The following is a 25,238-nucleotide window of genomic DNA, read 5'->3' as shown; positions in this document are numbered from 1 at the left end:
ATCATTACGATGCATTCTACGAGGCTTAATTATAAATTTTGGAATATTGTCATTTTTACAATGATGTTATTAGGGATTGTATGAATTTCCACTTGGTCTGACTAGTTAGGGATTAGTTTAGAGTTCAATATAGTATCAACGTTGAATATCATATCAGGCACATGGACTATGGAGGGATAATTATTAAGTATTTTGGAAATGATAATACAAACTACAAAGATAATAGGTTTAGGAGCATGAAACCGTTGTGGAAATATTAAAATGTAAGATAAAGAATTATTAAAATGGTTGGTATGGATGGCTGTTGAGTGTTGATTTTTCTATTCATTTTTTTTTGTTTCTTTAGCATCGTATACGTCCTTCTCGTTTAAAACCGACAAAAATAAAATGAAGAACAAATACACCTTTCAATTAATTCAATATTACATACATAGAATATGTTAGAAAAACGGTTGATACGAAGTCACGTTTGCAGTTTGGTTTACAAAAGAAAGTGATCTTAACTATCTCGAAACGCCATGTAAATATGTATACAACCTTTTATGATGCTTAGACGTCAAATTATTTCAAATAGATGAATCATTCTTTTCTGTCTTGATTCCTGAATACAGACGGAATAAACAACCACTCTTCGTTGGTTTGGTTGGTAACAAAAAGATATGGTATAAGTTGCGTCAAAGAAGTAATCCATCTTTAACACATAAGTATTCTCAGTCACAATTGTGATTATAATCTAAATGTAACGTCAGCATATACTTCTTACCGTTATTTACAAACCCACCAACCCCAACATTTTTTGAGAAATTGAACGCCAACTTTAATTGGTCACATGAAATGATTGGAAAAGTTTGACACGCAAGATCCTCCCTCCGATAGAATAGGTCGAAAGGAACTAATAACCAACGTGGAGAAATGACAAAGGGTGACACGGAAGTGGACCGAAAGCACACCGTCCAAGACTTCATGTCTTTGTAGCTTGTCATTTCTCAGCGTCCCTATGCTTTATCAACATTATTGCTTATTCATTTTAGCTATAAAAATGGTATAACAAGAAAAAAAGAAGAGATGGCAATGCTATTTTTAAATCTACTTTTCACAACATATACCAACTTTCTTCTACCTCACTACATTAGTTTTTAAATATAAATTAATTCATGATTTTAAACCATACTATATTTGAATTCTAACAACTATTAAAAACTTCTAACTGTTATTATTCAAGTCTATAGTACTTAAAACAAGGAGTTGCATTATAAAGAAAAAAATTAGATATAGAGAAGTATCAAGTGTTAAAATGTGTTTTTCATGGGAAATGGAAAGTATAAGATTAAATATATTATTTTTTTGGTACATTTAATAATGGATGGATTAAATAATTAGTTTCTGGACATAAAAGGCCCATAAAGGTTTTCTTAAGTTAAGCCAACCAGTTGGCAGCGAAGATGATCACAAGGCCGCAAAGTCACGCCACTTCGAATTAATAAAAGAAAAACATTTTTGGAAACAGTAGAGAGGAGGGTGGTAGCGTCATTTCGAAGCTTCTCCGTAAGTCCACCGTACCTAACCAATTCTTGATAACGTCAAAAGTAGAAACAGAGCGGAAACGCCTGTAGAGAGAGAGAGAATAGAAGGAGAGATATTCAGCGGAAAGAAGTTGAGCTAAGACACGCGGAGAAAACTCAGGAGAAGCGAATAACTTTTTTTAAAACACTATTCTCTCCGGTAATTGTCGCGATCTTTGTTTTCAGACCAACTGTTGTAGTTAGTTTCTGTTTGGTCTAATTAGTACTGTATCACGGTCATGTGATCGTCTAATTTGTCGTTTATTAGAGCAGAAGAATCGTCGTTTTTTTTAGCTGATGATCAGGTTTGATATGTTTCTGACCAGGTTACTACTACTCCCGATTGTTTCGGACAGTGATTTTTTTTTGTCTCGATACTGGCCATTCGTTGACTTGGTAATAATATTCGTTTCTATTTTTTTTCTCTCTCTTTTTTTTTGTCTATGATTTTGATTCATTCTTATGGAAGCTTAACCTCTGCTTCTTCTTTCGCTTTGTTTAGCATTCTGGGCTTGTGAAAAATGGCGGCTGTTGCGAATTTTAATACTAAACGATATTCTTGGTGGTGGGATAGTCACAATCCCAAAAACTCTAAATGGCTTCAGGATAATCTCACAGGTATGTGACTCTAATTGAAGCTACTAACTTCAATCTTAATTTTTAAATGTTCTTAAAATGTTTTTTTTTTTGTTATTTACTAACATGTTTTTATTTGTTGACAGATATGGATAGTAAAGTGAAGCAAATGATAAAGGTTATTGAGGAAGATGCAGACTCCTTTGCTAGGCGAGCAGAGATGTATTACAAGAAGCGCCCTGAGCTTATGAAACTGGTTGAAGAGTTTTATCGCGCGTATCGTGCTTTAGCTGAAAGATACGATCACGCCACCGGTGCTCTTCGTCATGCTCAGCAGACTATGGCGGAAGCCTTCCCTAACCAAGACCACACCATGATGTTTGGTGATGAGTCACTCGTTGGTTCTTCCGCAGAGGAGTTTGATCCTGAGAGTTATCCTCACATCCGAGCTCCGGTTTACCCCAGTGAGTTACAAAAAGATGCTTCCTCTCATTTGAGTACAGTGAAGCGAAACATAGCCTTCATGGAGGATCCTCAGTCTGTGTATAACGGGAAAGGTTTGAAAATTGGGAAGGCAAGAAGCGCGAAGGTTGTGTCGGAGTCTGAACGAGCTAGCAAAGCTGAAGCTGAAGTTGTGGCGCTAAAAGAGGCTCTTTCGAAAGTGCAGGCTGAGAAGGAAGCTAACTTGGCTCAGTTTGATCAGAGTTTGGAGAGATTGGCTAATCTTGAGTCTGAGGTGTCTCGTGCGCAAGAGGACTCGAGGGGGGTTAATGAACGAGCTACAAGAGCTGAATCCGAGGTCGAAACACTCAGAGAAACGCTTAGGAAACTAGAGGTTGAAAAGGGAGACAGTTTTCTTCAGTATCAGCAATGTTTAAGAAACATAGCTGATTTGGAAGAACGCATCTCTCTAGTCCAGAAGGAGGCTGGAGAAGCTGAAGGTGAGATTCTATCCTTGAAGCAAAGCCTTGCTAGATCAGAAACTGAGAAGGAAGCTGCTCTTGTCCAGTACCGGCAATGCTTGGAAGCGATATCTAACTTGGAAGAGAGGTTGCTCAAGGCTGAGGAAGATGCAAGGCTAATCAACCAACGGGCAGAAGATGCTGATGGTGAAGTTGAAAGCTTAAAGGAAAAGGTCTCTAAATTAACTGAAGAGAACGAAGCTTATGAGCTCCAGTACCAGCAGTGCCTTGAGACAATTGCGGATTTAAAGCTCAAGCTGTTTCATGCTCAAGAGGAAACCCAAAGGCTTAGTGCTAAGCTAAAAGCTGCGGAGGAGAAATGTGTAGTGCTTGAGAGATCAAACCAAGATCTTCACTCTGAGGTTGATGGTCTACTGGAGAAGCTGGGGGATCAAAGTCATGAGCTCACGGAGAAACAGGAAGAGATGGGGAAGTTGTGGACTACTGTACAAGAAGAACACTTGCGTTTCATTGAGGCTGAGACCGCCTTTCAAACGCTCCAACAATTGCACTCTCAGTCTCAGGAGGAGCTAAGCGCTTTGGCGTTGGAACTGCAAAAGAGGTCTCAGATTCTTGAAGAAATGGAGGCTCGTAACAATGGGTTACAGGAGGAAGTTCAGGAAGCGAAAGAGGAGAACAAATGCCTCAGTGAGCTCAACCTCTCCTCGGCTGCGTCCATTAAAATTCTGCAGGAGGAGGTTTCGAGATTACGGGGGGAAATAAAGGAGCTTGAAGGTGAAGTTGAGCTGAGAGTGGACCAGAGAAATGCTTTGCAGCAAGAGATATACTGTCTTAAAGAGGAACTAAGCCAGATAGGGAAGAAACACCAGTCCTTACAGGAGGAGAACTCAAAGCTAAAGGAAGTAAAGGAAAAGGAAAGTATTGAGAAGACGGCCTTGCTTGAGAAGTTAGAACTGATGGTTCAGAAAAATCTTGTTCTTGAGAACTCCATATCAGATTTGAGTTGTGAGCTGGAAACAATCAGAGGGAAGCTGAAGACATTAGAGGAAGCTTTTGCAGAAGAGAAAGACATGTTGGTTTCCCGTTTGGAGAGTGCTACAGAGAACAGCAAGAAACTCTCTGAGGAGAACAGGCTACTGGAGAATTCTCTGTCTGATGCCAATGCAGAGCTTGAAGAGCTTAAGTCAAATTTGAAAAGGCTAGAAGACTCATGCCACTTGCTGAGTGATGACAAGTCAAGTTTAGTTAGTGAAAGAGAAAGCTTACTCTCTCAAATGGAGATAATGAGGAAAGACATTGAAGAGCTGGAGAAAGAACAGGCAGAGTTAAAAGTGAAAGTTTTGGAACTAGCAACCGAGAGGGAATGTTCTCTTCAAAAAATTGAAGAGTTGGGAGTGTGTCTAGATGCCAAAGACCGTGACTATGCTAGTTTCGTGAAACTGTCTGAGAGTCAGATGAATGGCATGAAATCAAAGATCCATCATCTTAAAGACGAGAATCAACGCAAGGAGAGAGAGTATCATGATGCTCACGTTGAGATTATTGTTCTGCAGAAGTGTTTGCAGGAGTGGCTTGAGAAGAGTTCCTCCCTCGTTGCCGAGAATCAGAAGATCAAAGAGGCTTCTCAACTGTTGGAAAAGCTAGTCTCTGAACTAGAACAAGAAAACATTGGGAAACAAGTGCAGATTGAGTCCTCGATTAACTGCATTAAAATACTGAGAGCGTGGATCTTCCAGGTACTGATGAAGCTTGAAGTTATCCCGTGTATAGATTCCTGTGATGAGAACTCGCAAGACCAGAAAAATATGCACGACATATTGGATAGACTTGATGAGATGCAAACTATGCTTCATGAAAACCAGCGGTCCGCTATTGAGAACATAGTCCTTGTTGAGTTTCTCCGGCAACTGAAGTTAGAAGCTGTTGGCATTGCAGCAGGGAAGAAGCTCCTTGAGAAAGAACTTGAATCTTATCGTCACCAGCTCTCCCTTTCGCAGGACATGAATGGAGAATTGACCACAAAAGTTAACCAAGGAGTAGACAGAGAAGAAGCCTTGAAGGTGGAAACTGAGGATTTGCGCAGGCAAGTAAATGACTTGACAAAGTCTACAATGCAGTTGGAGGAGGAGAAACGTGAACTAGAAGAGGATATCTCTTTGCTTCTCTCCGAGACTATATACCAAAGCAGTCTCATTCTTCTTTTGGAGGATGTCGTTTTGGAGAAACTTTCAGTGGCGGTGAAGCTAAACGAGGATTTGGAAATGCTCAGTTTTGTTAAGAGTAAGCTCGAGGAAGGGGTAAGCGAGGTTGGTGATAAGTTGAAATCTACGGAAACTGAGAACTTGCAGCTTAAAGGTTTGCTAGAGAAAACAGACGCTGAACTCGCTAATGTGAGGGATCAATTGGTTCAGAAGGAGAAAGAACTTCTAGAAACTATGCTGATGATCTCCACCGTGCAAAACGAAAAGTCTGAATTATCTAAGACAGTGGAGGATTTGGAATGTAAATACAAGGAAGCTAAAGCAACAGAAGAAGATAAAGATATCCTATGGGAGTCTCGGGCTTCAACGTTGTTTGGAGATTTGCAGATGTCAGTTGTTCGTGAAACATTGCTTGAAGGGTTGGTCCGTGAGCTAGAGGAAGCCTACAAGAGCCTTGGAGAAAGAAGCACATTAAAAGACGTGGAGGTTGAGCAGCTTAAAGGAAGAGTGAACAACTTAGAGGAGGCGAACAAAGGACAAAGGGATCTCATGAGTAACTACTCCCAAGCTATTATATTGTTGAAGGAAAGCTTAGAATCTCTGGAGTCACATATTGACATGCCTCACGAATTCGAAAATGGACCAGCCAAAGTAAGTTATCATAACAAACTCTGCATCTAATAATCAAACACTGAGATTGATAGTAATGAACCGTTTAGATTTAGATAGCTTTATCGTTGTCCTAAGTCACATGCCATTGAACTGATGTTGCATTTGTTTCTTTTTTTTAGTTTTGAAATTTTCTTGTGGGAGAAGTAACTAATCTTTTGTATGTAACTCGTACCAGGACACTGATTCATTGGTGGATAACAGCGAGGGAGTCTTAGAGTTGCAAGAAATGTGTTTGAGAATCAAAGCTATTGAAGAGACCGTAACCGAAAAGCTTGCAGTTCAAGAACTAAAAACAGCAAGCAGAAGTGGAAGTCTGCGGAAACAGAACCATGAAACCTATCCAGAGGAAAGCGAAATGATCACGAAAGATATCGTTCTCGATCAGGTCTCTGATTGCTCATCATATGGGATTAGTAAGAGAGACATTCTGAAGATAGAAGAGGTAAAGCCACAACACCCTCAGAAAGGTAAATCCATGTCTGAAGAGTCACTGGTCGTGGACAAACTAGAGGTCTCAGACAGATTCACGGATCCAAACAGAGAAGTAAACAAGAGGAAAGTTCTCGAGAGGCTTGATTCGGATTTACAGAAGCTCTCAAATCTTCATATAGCCGTAGAAGATTTGAAAAGCAAAGTGGAGAGAGAGGAGAGAAGCGAGAAAGGAAAACAAGACGAGTACGAAACAGTTAAGGGACAGATCAATGAAGCAGAGGAAGCGTTGGAGAAGCTTCTAAGCATCAACAAGAAGCTGGTGACAAAAGTGGTGAGCGGTTTTGAGATATCAGATGGAAGCAAGTCATCGATGGATCTTGATGAGGATGAAAACAGCAGAAGGAGGAGAATATCAGAACAAGCGAGGAGAGGGTCAGAGAAGATTGGGAGGTTGCAGTTGGAGATACAGAGGTTACAGTTTTTGTTACTGAAGCTGGAAGGAGAAAGAGAGGATAGAGTGAAAGCGAAGGTGGCTGATAGCAAAACGAGGACTCTTCTTAAGGACTATATCTATGGAGGAGTGAGAGGTGAGAGACGGAAGAGGATGAAAAAGCGGTTTGCGTTTTGTGGGTGTGTGCAACAACCACCTCCATCTCCTTGATCGTTTTGTTAAAAAGCATAAGAATAATATTCATGTGAATGAAAGTGAGTTTAAGTTTAATATATGAATGACAAACACCTTTGTTAATATATGTTTTCGCGTTTGGAAGATTTTAAAAGAAATTTGTATATTGCAGGTGGCTGCAATTTCATTTTGTAGTTTTTTTGGTAAGTTCTTTTTTTGTCACTGAGTTTTTGGTCAAGTTCATTTTGTAGAAGGAAGAGTCAAAGGTTATGCGTCTTAGCGTTTCAAACGCAAGTGGATAACACAAGTTAGCGTTCGATTAAACTTTTTAGAATTTATAGTTTAATAATGATATAATAAATAATAAACATTAACAATAAAAATACATAACTAATACAAAATTAACAAAAAAACATACAAACATAACACAATGTAGACTATGTTTTGATTGATTATTTGTGGAAAATATATTAATAATACTGTTTTAAATAAAATTCTAATATTTTATTATATGTGTGGTTATATAATTTGGTTATTGCAATAGCGATTTATAATAAAAATAAATTTTAGTTTAAAAATTAAAACGTAATGAGTGAACTTAATTTTAAATTGATAAGTTGATTATTTGCAGTTTTAAAGTAATTTTTGGTTTTTGTTTTTCTAAAATATATTTTATTCAATTTTGATTTTAACAAAATACACTTTTTATTTTATAGAGAAACTAGTTTTTTCTAGGTAAAAAGTTGATTTTTTTTCTTCCAGATTTTGAATTGTTTTTAGTTTTGTTTTTCTAAAAACATTGTTCATCCAATCAAAACTTTTTGAGACTTTATAAATTAGTTTTTTTTTAACAAAGAACAACTGTCCATTTTAAAACAAAAGCCAAAATCTAATTTTTTAGTTTTATTGCTTGAAAATAATTTTACACTTTTTATAGTACTTAATACCCAATTAAAAACAAAAAGTATGGCTTTAAGACAACACATTCATCCAAAAGCAACATGAAATCGAGTACTAGTTAAAGAAACCATAAATTGAGGTGTTTAAGAAGATTTGTGCTGCTTAAGACAATCGATTATCTTCAAATCCAAAAACACAAAGAAGAAACCACCAACCACCACAAAAATGAAAATAGTCTTTAACTGATTAAGAGAATCAAACAGAAAATATGTAGCAAGAAAACTAGACCCTACACTCAACGCTTCAAATAAGAACCTGAGCTTCCAGTTGACGAAGGCTTTGGCACATGTGTTTAACGCCACATAAATGATAACAAACTGAAGAAAATAGAGTGGGGAAGCTTCTCTTACATTGGTGTCAAAATTAGTAGATTTACATTTATTGACCAAGTTTTACCTTTTATTTATACAAATATATAATTTCCACCAAATTAATATATTTTATTTGATGACTATTTACCACCACTTATTTTTTCTGTTTGTTTAATATAGGTGACATCAACGTTTTATTTTAAAATACCTAAAACCAAAATTTGCTCACAATTTGATTACAATTTGCTCACAAAATGGTCTTACGTTTCATTTATTTATAAAATAATATAATATATCTGAATACACATTATATAAAGAAAATTAATCGAGCAATCAAACTCGACTTTTAAAATTTATATTGAAAATTTCCAAACTGGATAATTTCCTATTCAAATTATTTTTCTTCACGACCAAACAACGATAATGGAATTGTTATGAAATTAACATCTAGTATTATAATTTTGCAAACACACACACCTTTTTCTTATAGATGGAATAAACAAGTTTTGGGCATGTCTTTTTTTTGTAGTATTAGGTTAGGAGTTAGGAATAGTTGCACCAAAAATAAATAAGAATGATCTAATAAGAATCAGTTTAAGAATCCATGAATAGTTGTATACTTTGTGTGTTTTAGTAAAATATAAAGCATTTATTTGATTGAAATTAGACATGAATATGTGAATGTGTATCATCTCTAAACATGCTTACTCGACAATTTAAATATGCATACAACTATTAGATACAAGAATGGGAGTGTGATTGGTTGTATAAATTGAAATTAACACCATTAGATTTAAAACATATCAGATTTTTTTTTTGTTGATTTCAGACTGATTCATTAGTCATTTAAATCCAAAGCTTAAATCTGCATCACTGTATTTACAAATTTAACATGCTTTTATTTGATTTCTACACTAGAGAACTAATTCAATGGAAAATAATTACAAATCTACTAGTTGTTTTTCAAACTTCTATAATATATTTGTAATATCTTTATATTTATTTTTTTTGGGGAAAATTAAAAATCGATCACAATATATTCCCATAAGATCTTACCATACTATGTTTGGTAATTTTTGTAAAAAAAAAAACTAGATTTTGTAACGATGATTTTTTCGGGAAAAAATTGACGATTAATTATAGTGTTGTTTATTTTATCATTAATAAGGGGGGTGTTATTCAATCGGTGATTTAAAATCAATTCTCAAGTTTTGTAATCAATTAGATGGTGTTATTCAATAGTGGATTTAAAGTAAATTCCATAGCTTTTATAATCCATTGTTATTAGATGATTGATTGTAACTTCTACTTTAGTGTTATTGGTTATTAAATTTAGAATGTCTCAATTAAATGATTTTGAAATATAGTGTTATTAGTTTTTAGATTTACAATCTCTTCATTAATTCTTTTTTTAAATCTCTTGTTATTCAATCAATAATTTGAATACAACATTTAAAATATGGTGTTATTTGTGTATAATAGATTCTTACAATGATTTGATTTGAAAATTGTTAGAATGGATTTGAATCTTGCTTCATGAGTAAATTATATTACTCAACAATCTAACTTTGCTCCCTAAGATTTTAAAATCATTTCTTAGATGATGTTATTCAATCATGTATTTTAATAGATTTTAAATCTATGTAAAATTCACCGTTATTTGAAAGGTGATTCTAAATTATATTTAAAATCTAATGTTATTGGATATTGTATTTATAAATTTAATTTAAAATGTGGTGATATTCAATGAATGATTTTGAATGATTTAAATGTCGTTTTTAGAATCTAGTGTTATTCAACTACAAAAAATTTAATTTTTTTTGGAATTTAAAATTGATTTCAAATCATTTGTGGTGGAAACAAATAATTGGAATAAAAATCCAAGGTATACTTCAGAAATTTTAGAATTCATTAACTAAAAACTATGTTGAAATTTAAAATTTTAAGTGTATTATTTTAAAGTAAGAATAACAAGTCAACCTTTGCTACTCTCACGTATTAGATCTAAAAGTGTGCTTATATGTTCTTATAGCTTGACTTGGCTTATTGTCTGCGCCATCTCTACATAAAATTCGTAGTCGTTGGGTTGCAAATTGCAATGCAAGTCTTAATCGGATCAAAATAGAAATATAAATTACAGTGGGCACATAATAGTAGAAAACTAAAACAAGAGGACTAGTAAAGTAACAAAACTGGAAATTACAACGAGAGAATGAACAAGGCGCGGAGAGACGCCGTCAACAAAAAAAAAAATATAACGACGAAAGCCGGAAGAAATTGAAAACTTGATTTTTCTTTTCAGCTAAAAATCAAAATCATTAACTTAATTAAAATAAAAATAAAAAATTCGTTTTTTCTGTGCTAAGCTCCTTTTCTTCCTATTTTGTCAAAATCGTGCAAGGGATTATTCAAAGGATCTTAGATCTTTCTGCTTGACAAGAAACCCTAATTTGAGACATTGTACCTTCAGCTCAATTTGATCTCAAAGACTTTTTTTTTCCCTTTAATTCAAATTCCATTGGCGTCATTTTAGGATAAATATTTGTTTTCTTGCGATGAGAGCTTCTTTCTGATCTCCGACTCGACTCGGATCTGTGGGAGGGGTCTGCTCTCGTCGTCGTCGGATGAAAGTGGACAACCATGAAATGGTCAACATTGCTTAAGGACATCAAGGAGAAGGTCGGTTTAGCTCAATCCCCTGACTCCGCAACCGCCGATGCTTTTCCCGTTGACCTAACTGCTCCCTCATCCCCTCTATCTACTACTCACGCCGGCGAGTCTTCTCGCAGTGACTTCAACTCATCTCCTTCGAGGTATGCTATGGATTCTGCTTGATCTGGCTGTGGTTCCCGATTAGATTGCTTGTTAAGTGATCAACATCAAACTAAGTGGATAGTCTCTTTTATATTGCTTTATAAATGAATCAGCATCAACTAAGTGGATAGTCTCTTTTAGATTGCTTTTTTGTGGTGCTAGGTTTTGTGATAAGATTGATAAATAAGAGTCAGAGGCTGCTGCTACTTACATGTATAAGTCTTTTTCTTTTACATGTTTAGTAGAAATAGTTAATCAGCCTATTGACTGATTGTTGTAAAACAATTGGTAATCCTCTTTTTTACTTCTTGAAAGCAGAGAACACCATGAATTGGAACTGGACTTCAAGAGGTCATGGGAAGAGTTCCGTTCTTCAAGCTCTGAAAAGGTTCTTACTTTGATATTCCAAACTGATGATTTGCTATACTTGTGTCTTTTTTTTTTGACAGAATGTCTTACCTGTAATCTTGGAACAGTTCCTCTTTTGGCATTTTTATAGTATCTGATCTGCCTACAAAAGACTAAAAATAATTAATGCTAATCGTTCATATGTCACACAGGAGAAGGAAGCCGCCTTGAATCTCACCGTGGATACGTTTTGTAGATTAGTGAAGCGGAATGCTAATATAGATCAATTAGTTACAATGTAAGCTATTCCAGACTCTTTCTCCCATTCTGGTTGGATATACGTTGAAATGGGCTTTGTTGTTTCGAGAGAAAAAAAAATGCATTTGCACCAAATTAAAGTGTTTCCGAGTCTTCACATCATTTGAATTGTTTTGGAGAAAAAGACGTTTCTCAACCTGCATGTTATTCCCCTGTCCAGAGGATCCTCTTCTGTACTTCATATTCTATGACCGTAGCTCATATATGGTAATATTACCTATATTGAGAAATTTATTTTGGTTGCAGGTTAGTAGAAACACATATATTCTCTTTTGTCATTGGGAGAGCATTTGTGACAGATATTGAAAAGTTGAAGATCGGAAGCAAGACAAGGTCATTGGATGTAGAGAGAATATTAAGGTTCTTTTCAGATGTCACCAAGGTTTGCCTTTTTCTAAATGTTGTGCATCTTGACATGCCAACCTCTCTTCTCTATTTTTAATACATGATTTCTTCCTGCAGGAGGGATTTAGTCCTGGTGCGAACCTTTTGACTGCTGTTGAAGTACTTGTATCTGGGGTAGTTTTTTTTTTACCTTTTCCAGTTTACCCACTCCATAAAAGCTTTACAAAGCTCAATTTGTCCAGTATGCTGGATTTTTTATGCGTTATTATATAATGTGCTACCTCCTAAACGCCTTGTATGTGTTCTTTTCAGCCAATCGATAAACAATCTCTACTGGATTCTGGGATATTCTGCTGTCTTATACACGTTTTCAGTGCGCTTCTAGCATATGATGAACTAAGCAAAAGTAAAACAAATGATTTGGAAGAGAAATCAGTGGACAAAGATGCTGGATATAAAGTACTTCAGACTAGACGACTTGAGGTTCTGTTTCCATAACTGTGTTCCAAATTCTAATAAGACTAAAACAAATACTTTGTTTTGAGCTGGATATTGACAACTAAAGTTTACCCCTCATTCTTGTAGGTGGAGGGTAGTATTGTACATATTATGAAAGGATTAGCAAGCAATCCTTCTGCCGCTCAGAGTTTGATTGAAGATGACTCTCTTGAGTCGCTTTTCAATATGGTTGCCAATGGCGCCGTTATTGTCTTCTCTCAGTATAAAAAAGGCCTAGTCCCTCTCCATAGCATTCAGCTTCACAGACATGCAATGCAGGTATTTTTCGTGCATCTGTTTTAGAGTATTGTGTTGCCAACCGAAAAAAATTCTGTGAACGGCTTTTTTAGCTTGACGGTTGAAACTTGATGCTTATAGTTCCATTTAACACCCTTCCGTGTCTCCTCCAGATCCTTGGACTTCTTCTAGTCAATGACAATGGGAGCACATCAAGATATATACGCAAGCACCATCTGGTATGACATTAAATTTTGCAGACTGCCTATGTGTTGTTTATTGATTCGCCTGCACACTTAATAAGCTTTCTACGTGGGTATAGGTTAATTCTTTCTTGCTAATGTTAAATTTCTTTGGTCAAAAACTTCCCTTCAGAAGATTTACGTTGATTAAATTAAGGATAAAAGCAAATGATAATTAAATGTTGTATGCGTATATTTTAGTTTAGTATTACGAAGTGATTAAGTCCAATAAGGCATTGGAAAAGGGTTTCATTCTCTACTGTGAATTGCTTATAGTAGTCTACCAAACCTACAAATCATATAATTTCCTGACTTCTCCTGCAGGTAAAGGTTCTTTTGATGGCTGTCAAAGATTTTGATCCAGATTGTGGTGACTCAGCTTACACAATGGGTATTGTGGACTTGTTACTTGAGTGCGTGGAATTATCATACAGACCTGGTAAATATGGTCTACACCAATATAAGCGCTCTAAATATATTCTTAAGCATATTCTCCATATGGAAAATGCAACGAGAGATTATAACATTCAGTTGTCACATAACATGTAAGCTGTTCTAACCTACGGCTACTAATCGTTTTCAGTTTTGACTTTGTAGAGGCTGGGGGTGTTAGGCTCAGGGAAGACATACGTAATGCACACGGTTACCACTTTCTTGTTCAGTTTGCCCTGGTTCTATCTTCCTCGCCAAAGAATCAGACGTTTGTATCCACTAGTTCATCTATCGATCAATATAGTGGTTCAGATGGCTCAGAAGTGTTTCCTGATGGTGGAAATACAAAAAGTAGAGAAAATGCTGATTCTTCGTCAGAAAAATTTTCTCCATCATTGTCGAGGTTGCTTGATGTCCTTGTCACCCTAGCTCAGACTGGTCCAGCTGAGCCATCTATAAGTAGGGCCTCACGTTCATCCCAAACGAAGCCAACTGGGCATAGCAGAAGTCCAACCCCATCTGTTGATAGTATATATGATGAAACATGGGAACAGGGAAGTAGTAAAGTTAAAGACCTGGAAGCTGTCCAAATGCTGCAAGATATCTTCCTGAAGGCAGAGAATAAGGATCTTCAGGCAGAAGTATTGAACAGAATGTTCAAGATATTCTCAAGCCACGTGGAAAACTATAGATTGTGTCAGGAATTAAGGACCGTTCCATTACTTGTCCTCAACATGGCGGGGTTTCCTTCCTCGCTGCAAGATATAATCCTCAAAATTCTTGAATATGCTGTCACAGTTGTGAATTGTGTTCCAGAGCAAGAATTGTTGTCCCTTTGTTGCTTATTGCAACAGCCAATCACATCTCAGTTGAAGCAGACCATACTTTCTTTCTTTGTGAAGCTCATATCGTTTGATCAACAATATAAGAAAGTCCTACGTGAAGTTGGTGTTTTGGAAGTCTTACAGGATGATTTGAAGCAGCACAAGCTTCTTATGGGTCCAGATCAGTATAGTGGAGTCTCTAACAATTCAGATCGGAAGCCTAGCGCAGGTAGCTTCAAAAAGCACTTAGATACTAAAGATGCCATCATTTCTTCACCAAAGTTGATGGAATCTGGGTCAGGAAAGTTACCTGTCTTTGAAGTTGACGACACTATTACTGTTGGTTGGGATTGCCTGATCTCTTTGTTGAAGAAAGCTGAGGCTAATCAGGCATCTTTCCGTGCGGCGAATGGTGTGACGATTATTCTTCCTTTCTTGATATCGGATGCCCATCGAACCGGTGTCTTGAGGGTCTTATCTTGTCTAATAACGGAAGACACTAAACAGGTAAACTAAACTCCGAACAAGACTTAGCTTTGTTTTACTTACACAGATTTGTTCCGCTCCTTTTCTTGGATTTGTTACACCACAGCAAATTATATTGCAAAGTTGATGAATTGGATTTACACTGATGCCACTATTGTATATTTTACATTGTTGACAAAATCCTTACTTTTCTTTTAATGTCTCTTAAACCAGGTCCATCATGAAGAATTAGGAGCTGTTGTTGATTTGTTGAAGAGTGGAATGGTCACTAGTATTTCTGGCCATCAGTACAAGCTTCATGATGATGCCAAATGTGATACAATGGGTGCTCTGTGGCGAATTGTTGGTGTCAATAGTTCTGCCCAAAGAGTCTTTGGCGAAGCCACTGGTTTCTCTCTTCTATTGACGACCCTTCATACTTTCCAGGGGAACAAAGAGAACATGGATGAGTCTGATTTGATGGTTTACATCAAATTGTTTAAATATCTATTTCGCCTTATGACAGCTGCCGTCTGTGAGAATGCTCTTAATAGGATGAAACTTCACGCTGTGATAACGTCTCAGACATTTTATGATCTCTTGGTGGAGTCTGGATTACTGTGTGTTGAGTTGGAAAGGCAGGTTATACAGCTGTTGTTAGAACTTGCACTTGAAGTGGTGGTTCCACCATTTTTGACATCAGAATCTACTGCCTCTGCTGCTACAACAGAAAGTGAAAAGACAACCTTTATTGTAACAACCCCATCAGGCCAATTCAATCCTGATAAGGAGAGAATCTACAATGCAGGTGCCGTTAGAGTTCTCATCCGTTCATTGTTGCTCTTTAGTCCGAAAATGCAGCTAGAACTTTTAAATCTTCTGGAATGTCTTGCGCGTGCCAGTCCTTTCAATCAGGAAAACCTCACATCAGTTGGTAAGAACCACGCCTCTTGGGGTATTCTTCAATCAATTTTCAGATCCCTGTCGTTGTTGTTTTTTCCCTGTTATTCTCTCTCACCTCTTTCTCGTTCTTCATGAATTGTAATTGAACAGGCTGCGTGGAACTTCTGTTGGAGATAATTTACCCCTTTCTTCCGGGTTCATCTCCATTTCTTTCTTATGCTTTGAAGATTGTGAAAATTCTTGGAGCATACAGGTACGAATTACAGCATATTTAGTATATTCAGAATTCATTTCGAAGGTTGCCATATTTGTTCTTTCTGTCTGTATTCTTAGTACGTAGTTTTCTTTGTGTAGATTGTCCCCGTCTGAGCTTCGAATGCTGTTTAGATATGTTTTGCAAATGAGGATTATGAATTCAGGTCATGCAATAGTTGGGATGATGGAAAAGCTAATTATCATGGAAGACACAGCCTTGGAAAATCTATCCCTGGCTCCTTTTGTAGAGATGGACATGAGCAAAACTGGGCATGCTTCTGTTCAGGTGTCTCTGGGAGAAAGATCTTGGCCTCCTGCTGCTGGTTATTCATTTGTTTGTTGGTTCCAGTTTCGCAATTTCTTAACAACCCAAGAAAAAGAACCAGAAGCATCCAAATTTGGCACTTCATCAAAGAAGCGCACCTTGACTGCGCAACAACACGAACGGAACATATTTCGGATGTTTTCTGTTAGTGCTGTAAGCAATGAAAGTCCATTCTATGCAGAACTTTACTTTCAGGAGGATGGTATTTTGACCCTTGCCACTAGCAATTCAAGTTCATTGTCGTTTTCTGGATTGGAGATTGAAGAGGGCAGGTGGCATCACCTTGCTGTTGTTCATAGTAAACCGAATGCGCTTGCTGGGCTCTTCCAGGCTAGTGTTGCAACTGTCTATCTTGATGGGAAACTAAGGCATACGGGTAAATTGGGGTACTCTCCATCGCCTGTTGGAAAATCTTTGCAAGTAGTAGTTGGAACTCCAGCTACTTGTGCCAGAGTTAGTGATCTGACATGGAGAACACGCTCGTGTTATCTTTTCGAGGAGGTGCTCACATCAGGTTGCATTGGTTTCATGTACATTCTTGGTAGAGGGTACAAAGGTCTTTTCCAGGATGCGGATCTCTTACGCTTTGTGCCAAATCAGGCTTGTGGTGGGGGGAGCATGGCTATCCTGGACTCATTAGACAGTGATTTGACTTCATTGCCCAATGGGCAAAAGGTTGATGGAAGCAATAGACAAGGAGACTCTAGTGCTGATGGTAGTGGAATTGTCTGGGATCTTGAGAGGTTGGGGAATCTTTCCTTTCAGTTACCTGGCAAGAAACTTATTTTTGCATTTGATGGGACATGCTCTGAATTCATCCGTGCGTCTGGAAGTTTTTCCCTGCTTAATCTGGTTGACCCATTGTCCGCGGCTGCTTCTCCAATTGGAGGTATACGGGGAGCTTTAATACTCTAGTTCCCTTTTGTACGTTCTAATCTGATCTAGTTACGTTGTTTGACTGATTCTGCTTTTTCAAACGGTGTAGGAATACCACGTTTTGGACGTCTGGTGGGAAATGTATGTATCTGCAGACAAAATGTTATTGGCGATACTATCCGCCCCGTGGGAGGAATGGCTGTTGTACTCGCGTTTGTCGAGGCTGCCGAATCTAGAGATATGCTACATATGGCTCTTTCATTGCTTGCTTGTGCGCTTCATCAAAACCCTCAGAATGTGAAAGATATGCAAACCATCAGGGGATATCATCTACTAGCACTATTTTTGCGTCCCAAAATGACCCTATTTGATATGCCGTCTTTGGAGATATTTTTCCAGATTGCTGCATGCGAGGCTTTGTTTTCGGAGCCAAAGAAACTGGAGAGTGGACAGAGTCATATTAATATGACACATACGGAGGCTGTATTCGAAAACAGCTATGAGGATCTTGGTCTTTCGAGATTCCGCTGCGAAAGTTCCTCAGTTGGGTCTCATGGGGATATGGATGACTTTTCTCTTCCCAAGGATTCTATTAGTCATCTTTCTGAGTTTGAAACCGATATCCCTGTTGAAACATCAAACTGCATTGTCTTATCCAACGCGGATATGATTGAACATGTCCTCTTGGACTGGACCCTTTGGGTAACATCCCCTATTTCCATCCAGATTGCTTTACTTGGTTTTCTGGAAAATCTGGTTTCAATGCATTGGTACAGGAACCACAATCTTACAATTCTGCGAAGAATCAATCTGGTGGAACATTTGTTAGTGACACTTCAGAGAGGTGACGTGGAAGTTCCGGTGCTGGAAAAATTAGTTGTTTTGCTTGGATGCATCTTAGAAGATGGCTTCCTGAGTGCTGAGCTTGAAAATGTGGTTAGGTTTGTGATTATGACATTTAATCCACCTGAAGTGAAGTCACGAAGCTCATTATTGCGCGAGTCAATGGGAAAGCATGTAATTGTGAGAAACATGCTTTTGGAAATGCTCATTGATCTCCAGGTGACAATAAAAGCAGAGGAACTTCTGGAGTTGTGGCATAAGATAGTCTCATCAAAATTAGTAACATACTTCCTCGATGAAGCTGTGCATCCTACAAGTATGAGATGGATCATGACCCTTCTTGGTGTTTCTCTTGCTTCTTCTCCTAACTTTTCCCTTAAATTTCGGACAAGTGGAGGTTATCAGGCGCTGATGCGAGTACTTGAGAACTTTTATGATTCCCCAGACATATATTACATACTGTTCTGCTTGATCTTTGGGAAACCTGTTCATCCAAGACTACCGGAGGTTCGGATGTTAGACTTTCATGCCCTAGTCCCGAATGATGGAAGCCATGTGGAGTTAAAATTCATAGATCTGTTGGATTCGGTGGTAGGAATGGCTAGATCTACTTATGACAGGTTGATCATGCAATCAATGCTCGCCCACCAGTCTGGAAATCTCTCTCAGGTCAGTGCCAGTCTTGTAGCAGAGCTTGTAGAGGGGGCAGAAATGACTGGGGAGCTTCAAGGGGAAGCTTTGATGCACAAAACGTATGCGGCACGTTTGATGGGTGGCGAAGCATCAGCTCCTGCTGCTGCGACGTCTGTTCTCCGGTTCATGGTTGACCTTTCCAAGATATGCCCTCAATTCTCTGCTGCTTGCAGGCGTGCAGACTTCGTTGAAAATTGTGCTGATCTTTACTTTTCCTGTGTCAGGTTGGCATCATCAGACCTATTGATATAATTTTCACCACCTACTAAATATTGATGATTTTCTTTTGGGCTTTTTGAAAATAAATTATTTCCGGCATCGATCTAATAGTCGATGAATATACTAAATGTGGACTGTAATATGTTTAACGTATCATCTCTTGCTCAATTTCAGAGGGTCTAAGATAAGACTAGGATATTTTCATGATGTTGGATAGCGTAACCTGCTAGATTTTATTTGCATAATTTGCGCCTAAAGGTTTTTTCGTGCTGTAGGGCTGCGTATGCTGTGAAGATGGCGAAACAGCTCTCTGTGAAGGCAGAAGAGAAGCATACAAATGATGACGATAACGGCTCACAAGGAACTCTCTTTAGCTTGCCTCATAACCAGGATAAGTCCGCTAAAACCTCCATCAGTGCTGGAAGTTTCCCTCAAGGGCAGGTCAGTCTTAGCTCTGAAGAAATGCCTTTATCGGCAAATTATGTGGTTCGAGATAAGATGGAGAACATTCTTACACCACCACCACAGGACGCAAGTAAATTATTTCAAGGTGTTGAAGATGTTAAGAAACAAGAAGGTAATCATGTCGGCCATGCATCAACTTCAAGTGAAAAGGATTTTCACGATCGCAAAGGGAATGCAAGTCAAGTTCAGGCAACAGATTCTCAGAGTTCTGCATCTTTCCCTATGATCGAGTCTCCCCTTTTATCTGAAAAATCAGGCCTCAAAGTCTCATTCACTCCATCACCATCTCCGGTTGTTGCACTTGCATCCTGGCTAGGCTCTAACTATAATGAATCTAAAAGTTCTACAGTGGGTTCTCCTTCTCTTGAATCGTATGTATCTGTTAATGAAGTTGATGCATCTTCAGAACGAAAGTCAGGCTCCCACGGGTCTTCTGCTGTCAGTGCCTTCTTTACAGTTAGCCCAAAACTTCTCCTCGAAATAGATGAAACTGGCTATGGTGGCGGGCCTTGTTCTGCCGGAGCGAGTGCCGTGTTAGATTTTATGGCAGAGGTACTTGCTGACTTAGTGACTGAACAGGTTAAAGCTGTACCGGTTCTGGAAAGCATATTGGAAATGGTTCCTTTCTATGTTGATCCTGAAAGTGTGCTGGTTTTTCAAGGCTTGTGCCTTAGCAGAGTCATGAACTATCTTGAAAGGCGTCTCTTGCGTGATGATGAAGAGGACGAGAAGAAGCTGGACAAGACTAAATGGTCTGCGAACTTGGATACGTTTTGCTGGATGATAGTGGACCGTGTTTATATGGGTGCATTTCCTCACCCCACTGGTGTTCTTAGAGCTCTTGAGTTTTTGTTGTCGATGTTGCAATTAGCTAACAAAGATGGTAGGGTTGAAGGAGTCTTTCCCTCAGGGAAAGGTTTGTTATCCCTTGGAAGAGCAACACGGCAGCTTGACGCTTATGTACACTCAATCCTGAAAAACACAAATAGAATGATACTATATTGTTTCCTGCCATCGTTCTTGATAACTATTGGAGAGGAGGAACTGTTATCACAACTGGGTTTACTTGTCGAATCCAAGAAGAGGCCATCTCCGAATCCAGCTGTTGATGAACATGGGATTGACATCTCAACAGTTCTGCAGTTGTTGGTCGCAAACAGGAGAATCATATTCTGCCCAAGCAATCTTGATACTGATTTGAATTGCTGTCTGTGTGTGAATTTAATCTCCCTGGTCCTTGACCAGAGAAAGAGTGTGCAAAACATGTCACTTGATATTGTCAAATATTTGCTGGTGCACCGAAGATCTGCCCTTGAGGATTTGCTCGTCACTAAACCAAACCAAGGACAAAACTTTGATGTTCTACATGGCGGTTTTGATAAGTTGTTGACTGGGAATCTACCAGAATTCTTCAAGTGGCTTGAAAGCTCGGAGAAGATTATTAACAAAGTACTGGAGCAGTGTGCTGCAATAATGTGGGTACAGTACATAGCTGGCTCAGCAAAATTTCCTGGTGTCAGGATAAAGGGGATGGAAAGTCGCCGGAAGAGAGAGATGGGGAGAAAATCACGAGATATGTCGAAATTGGACCTAAAACACTGGGATCAGTTGAATGAGCGGAGATATGCGCTTGAAGTATTGCGTGATGCCATGTCTACTGAGCTTAGAGTTGTTCGACAAAACAAATATGGTTGGATACTTCATGCTGAGAGCGAGTGGCAAACTCATCTCCAGCAGCTTGTGCATGAGCGTGGAATCTTCCCAATGCGTAAATCCAATGGTTCTGAAGATCCGGAATGGCAGCTCTGTCCGATTGAAGGTCCGTACAGAATGCGCAAAAAGCTTGAACGATGTAAGCTAAAAATTGATAGCATGCAGAATGTTCTTGATGGAAAGTTGGAACTTGGAGAAATTGAGCTTCCCAAAGCCAAAAATGAAGATGAGCAAATTATTTCTGACACGGATTCTGATCCAGCTTTCCTGCTCAGTGAACTTTATGATGAGTCGTTTTTGAAAGAATCAGATGATTTTAAAGATGTCGCTTCTGCCAGAAATGGATGGAATGATGATAGAGCTAGCAGTACAAACGAAGCAAGTCTTCATTCTGCTCTTGACTTTGGTGCCAAATCTAGTACAGCATCTGTGCCAATAACAGACAACACCCATGCAAAATCTGAGACTGGCTCTCCAAGACATTCATCTTCTGCTAAAATGGATGACACAAAAGGCCCGGAGGAAAAATCAGAGAAGGAACTGAATGATGATGGTGAGTATTTGATCAGGCCATATCTGGAGCATCTTGAAAAGATTAGGTTCAGATACAACTGCGAGAGAGTTGTTGATCTCGACAAGCATGATGGAATCTTCTTAATAGGGGAGTTCTGTCTGTATGTGATAGAAAACTTTTATATTGACGATGATGGGTGTATCTGTGAGAAGGAATGCGAAGATGAGTTATCTGTTATTGATCAAGCGTTGGGTGTGAAAAAAGATGTCTCCGGAAGCCTGGATTTCCAATCTAAGTCTAGCACATCATGGACGACAGCAGTGAAATCCGGAGCTGTAGGGGGAAGAGCATGGGCATATGGTGGTGGTGCTTGGGGAAAAGAAAAAATGGGCACGACTGGCAACTTGCCGCATCCTTGGCGTATGTGGAAGCTTGATAATGTTCATGAAATTTTAAAACGTGATTACCAGCTACGTCCGGTTGCCATTGAGATCTTTAGTATGGATGGATGTAATGATCTCCTCGTGTTCCACAAGAAAGAGAGGGAAGAAGTTTTCAAAAATCTGGTTGCCATGAATCTTCCAAGGAACAGCATGTACGTATCATCGTTCTTTTCATCTCGTTTCCTTTTGTTCCTCGCTACTGATTTAACATTAATGTATATGTTTATTTTTCCCAGGCTCGACACAACCATTTCAGGATCAGCAAAACAGGAAAGTAATGAGGGAAGCCGCCTTTTCAGATTAATGGCGAATTCATTCTCAAAAAGATGGCAAAATGGGGAGATCAGCAATTTCCATTACCTAATGCATCTCAATACCCTAGCAGGACGTGGATACAGTGATCTCACGCAGTATCCGGTATTTCCTTGGGTTCTCGCAGATTATGATAGTGAGAGTCTTGATTTGTCAGATCCCAAAACATTCCGCAAGCTTCATAAACCAATGGGTTGCCAGACACCTGAAGGAGAGGAAGAATTTAGGAAACGGTTCGTCATACATCTAAATTTTTCATGTTAAGTAGTTATGGTTTCACGATAGCATAATTCTATTCAACCTTTGCTTATCATGTATTCCCTTTTACCTCCTCGATTGCAGATATGAGAGCTGGGATGATCCTGAGGTTCCAAAATTTCATTATGGTTCTCACTATTCAAGTGCTGGAATTGTCCTGTTTTACCTTATTCGTCTCCCACCGTTCAGTGCTGAAAATCAGAAGCTACAGGGCGGTCAGTTTGATCATGCTGATAGACTCTTCAATAGTATAAAAGAAACTTGGCTTAGTGCATCTGGAAAAGGAAATACTTCAGATGTAAAAGAACTCATTCCTGAATTCTTCTACATGCCAGAGTTTTTGGAAAACAGGTTCAGCCTTGATTTGGGTGAAAAACAGTCAGGAGAGAGGGTTTGTGCCAATTCCAGTTCTTATAATCGTGTTTGAATATATACTATTTTCCTTTCATGTAATGTTGATATGGATAGTTCTCCTGCATAATTTCAGGTTGGTGAAGTCTTTCTGCCTCCGTGGGCTAGAGGTAGTGTTCGTGAGTTCATCCTCAAGCACAGAGAAGCGCTGGAGTCAGATTATGTCTCAGAGAATCTGCATCATTGGATAGATCTCATCTTTGGGTACAAACAGAGAGGAAAGGTACTTTACACAATATTTTTTTTCTTGCTTCTAGCCAAGTAGAATGCAGAAATCAAAGTATTGTCATGTTATTTAATCCTCCTTTATTGGAATGTTCATTCTCAGGCTGCAGAAGAAGCTGTAAATGTTTTCTATCATTACACGTACGAGGGAAATGTTGATATTGATGCTGTTACCGATCCCGCAATGAAAGCTTCCATACTAGCGCAGATTAATCATTTTGGGCAAACTCCGAAGCAACTATTCCAGAAACCTCATGTCAAAAGGAGAACAGACCGAAAAATCCCTCTCCACCCTCTGAAACATTCGACGCATCTAGTTCCTCACGAGACACGTAAATGTTCATCTTCTATAAGCCAGATCATTACTTTGCACGACAAGGTGCTCGTTGCCGGGGCTAACTGCTTCCTGAAACCTAGTGGCTATACGAAATACATAACGTGGGGTTTCCCAGACAGGAGCTTGAGATTTATGAGCTATGATCAGGACAAACTGCTATCAACTCATGAGAATCTCCACGAAAGCAACCAGATCCAGTGTGCTGGTGTTAGTCACGATGGACGCATTGTGGTCACTGGAGCAGAAGATGGTCTAGTTTGCGTGTGGAGAGTGAGCAAGGATGGGCCCCGTGGTTCACGACGGTTACGGTTAGAGAAAGCCCTATGTGCTCACACAGCTACAGTCACGTGTCTACGCGTAAGCCAACCGTACATGATGATTGCGAGTGGGTCTGATGACTGCACAGTTATAATATGGGATCTCAGTTCGTTGAGTTTTGTGAGACAGCTTCCTAACTTCCCAGTTCCCATTACAGCAATCTACATAAATGACCTTACCGGGGAAATTGTAACTGCTGCTGGAACTGTCCTTGCGGTTTGGAGCATCAACGGTGATTGCCTCGCTGTGGCTAACACTTCGCAGTTACCATCTGATTCGGTATTATCTGTAACGGGATCGACATCTTCTGACTGGCTTGAAACAGCCTGGTATGTAACTGGTCATCAGAGTGGAGCTGTTAAAATATGGCGGATGATACATTGTACTGATCCGTTGAGTGCCGAGAGCAAAACAAGTAGTAGCAACAGAACAGGAGGGTTGAATTTGGGTGATCAAGTGCCAGAGTACAAGTTGATACTACACAAGGTGTTGAAATTCCATAAGCAAGCGGTCACCGCTCTCCATCTCACGAGCGACCTTAAGCAGTTACTGAGCGGCGATTCAGCTGGACAGCTGCTTTCATGGACATTACCAGATGAGACATTAAGAGCTTCAATGAAACAGGCATCACTGAAACAAGCTTCAATGAAACAGGCTTCATAGGTATAGGATGTAAAGCGGAGACCAGTCATTCCCCTTTGGGTAGAACCGAACAAGGGGACTTCAAGACAGGACCACATAGTAGGAAGCAGAACAAAGTCTGAACAAAGGTGTTGGCTCTGTTGAATCTCTTACATCACTGACTTGCAGGCTAAGAGGAAGAGAGCGAGGCGAGACATTCTCGGTTAAGGAGTTTTCAAGATTGGGAAGGAGAAAAGGTTTGGTTTAAGAATTTGTGTAAATAGATGGGAAGATTACAAGCTTTACAGGGGAGTGTTGTGTACTGTGTGTACAGTATTGTATTTTTGCGGCGTTTGTTTCACTTTATATTATTTTCTTCTTGAAAACTCGTTGCAAATATAGCAGAAGCTGGGCATATTAGTATTTTACAGCCCCATCTCTGCAATTGTTGTATTGTTTGTAACCTCTGTATTCTTCATCTTTTGCTTCAATGTATTTGTTTTTTTGCTCTTGATTATAGATACAAAAACATGGTTTGTCAAATAAGTTCTAACGAGCCATGATGAATTGGTTTTTCAGTTTTCTTTCCCAATTATTAATATGGGCTTGTGTAACGGTGAGGCCCATTATAGGCTATCCCATTCCCAGCTGCACATCTCGCCCGTGTGTTAATTGTCTGGAGACTATCCAAACTCTCATGCACCACACGCCCGAGGGCAAAT

General features: G+C 38.8%; 2 protein-coding genes across 3 annotated transcripts; both read left to right on the top strand.

Moving 5' to 3' along the window:
• The first annotated feature begins 1,144 nt into the window (after positions 1-1,144).
• On the top strand, positions 1,145-7,213 carry LOC125592050 (protein NETWORKED 1D-like). The gene is made up of 5 exons (XM_048767047.1): positions 1,145-1,722; positions 1,889-1,958; positions 2,065-2,180; positions 2,285-5,913; positions 6,110-7,213. Exons 3-5 carry the CDS (start codon positions 2,084-2,086, stop codon positions 7,025-7,027), a joined length of 4,644 nt encoding a protein of 1,547 aa, XP_048623004.1. The 5' UTR covers positions 1,145-1,722; positions 1,889-1,958; positions 2,065-2,083; the 3' UTR covers positions 7,028-7,213.
• Positions 7,214-10,483: 3,270 nt separating this feature from the next.
• On the top strand, positions 10,484-25,025 carry LOC106405360 (protein SPIRRIG). 2 transcript variants are annotated; one of them, XM_048764499.1, is made up of 20 exons: positions 10,650-11,075; positions 11,395-11,464; positions 11,637-11,722; positions 11,989-12,124; positions 12,205-12,261; positions 12,400-12,570; positions 12,673-12,864; positions 12,996-13,061; positions 13,389-13,503; positions 13,662-14,827; positions 15,020-15,719; positions 15,839-15,941; positions 16,043-17,157; positions 17,254-18,904; positions 19,175-19,340; positions 19,428-22,186; positions 22,271-22,579; positions 22,689-22,995; positions 23,092-23,238; positions 23,344-25,025. In XM_048764499.1, exons 1-20 carry the CDS (start codon positions 10,903-10,905, stop codon positions 24,556-24,558), a joined length of 10,704 nt encoding a protein of 3,567 aa, XP_048620456.1. In that variant the 5' UTR covers positions 10,650-10,902; the 3' UTR covers positions 24,559-25,025. The 2 variants fall into 2 exon arrangements, with proteins under 2 accessions (XP_048620455.1, XP_048620456.1); XM_048764498.1 differs by having other exon boundaries at positions 10,484-11,075; positions 19,175-22,186.
• Positions 25,026-25,238: the final 213 nt, after the last annotated feature.

This window comes from Brassica napus, chromosome C8 (assembly GCF_020379485.1).
Source record: "Brassica napus cultivar Da-Ae chromosome C8, Da-Ae, whole genome shotgun sequence".
NCBI classification, from domain to species: Eukaryota; Viridiplantae; Streptophyta; class Magnoliopsida; order Brassicales; family Brassicaceae; genus Brassica; species Brassica napus.
The sequence above is the reverse complement of the archived record's forward strand: the minus strand, read 5'-3'. Positions and strand labels throughout refer to the sequence as shown.

Excerpts from the sequence above, each read along its gene's own strand:
- LOC125592050 (XM_048767047.1), top strand. The coding sequence starts at position 2,084 with ATGGCGGCTGTTGCGAATTTTAATACTAAACGATATTCTTGGTGGTGG. Across the intron at positions 2,181-2,284 it reads GCTTCAGGATAATCTCACAG|ATATGGATAGTAAAGTGAAG; the intron begins GTATGTGACTCT and ends ATTTGTTGACAG. Across the intron at positions 5,914-6,109 it reads TCGAAAATGGACCAGCCAAA|GACACTGATTCATTGGTGGA; the intron begins GTAAGTTATCAT and ends AACTCGTACCAG.
- LOC106405360 (XM_048764498.1), top strand. The coding sequence starts at position 10,903 with ATGAAATGGTCAACATTGCTTAAGGACATCAAGGAGAAGGTCGGTTTA. Across the intron at positions 13,504-13,661 it reads GGAATTATCATACAGACCTG|AGGCTGGGGGTGTTAGGCTC; the intron begins GTAAATATGGTC and ends TTGACTTTGTAG. Across the intron at positions 22,996-23,091 it reads AAAAACAGTCAGGAGAGAGG|GTTGGTGAAGTCTTTCTGCC; the intron begins GTTTGTGCCAAT and ends GCATAATTTCAG.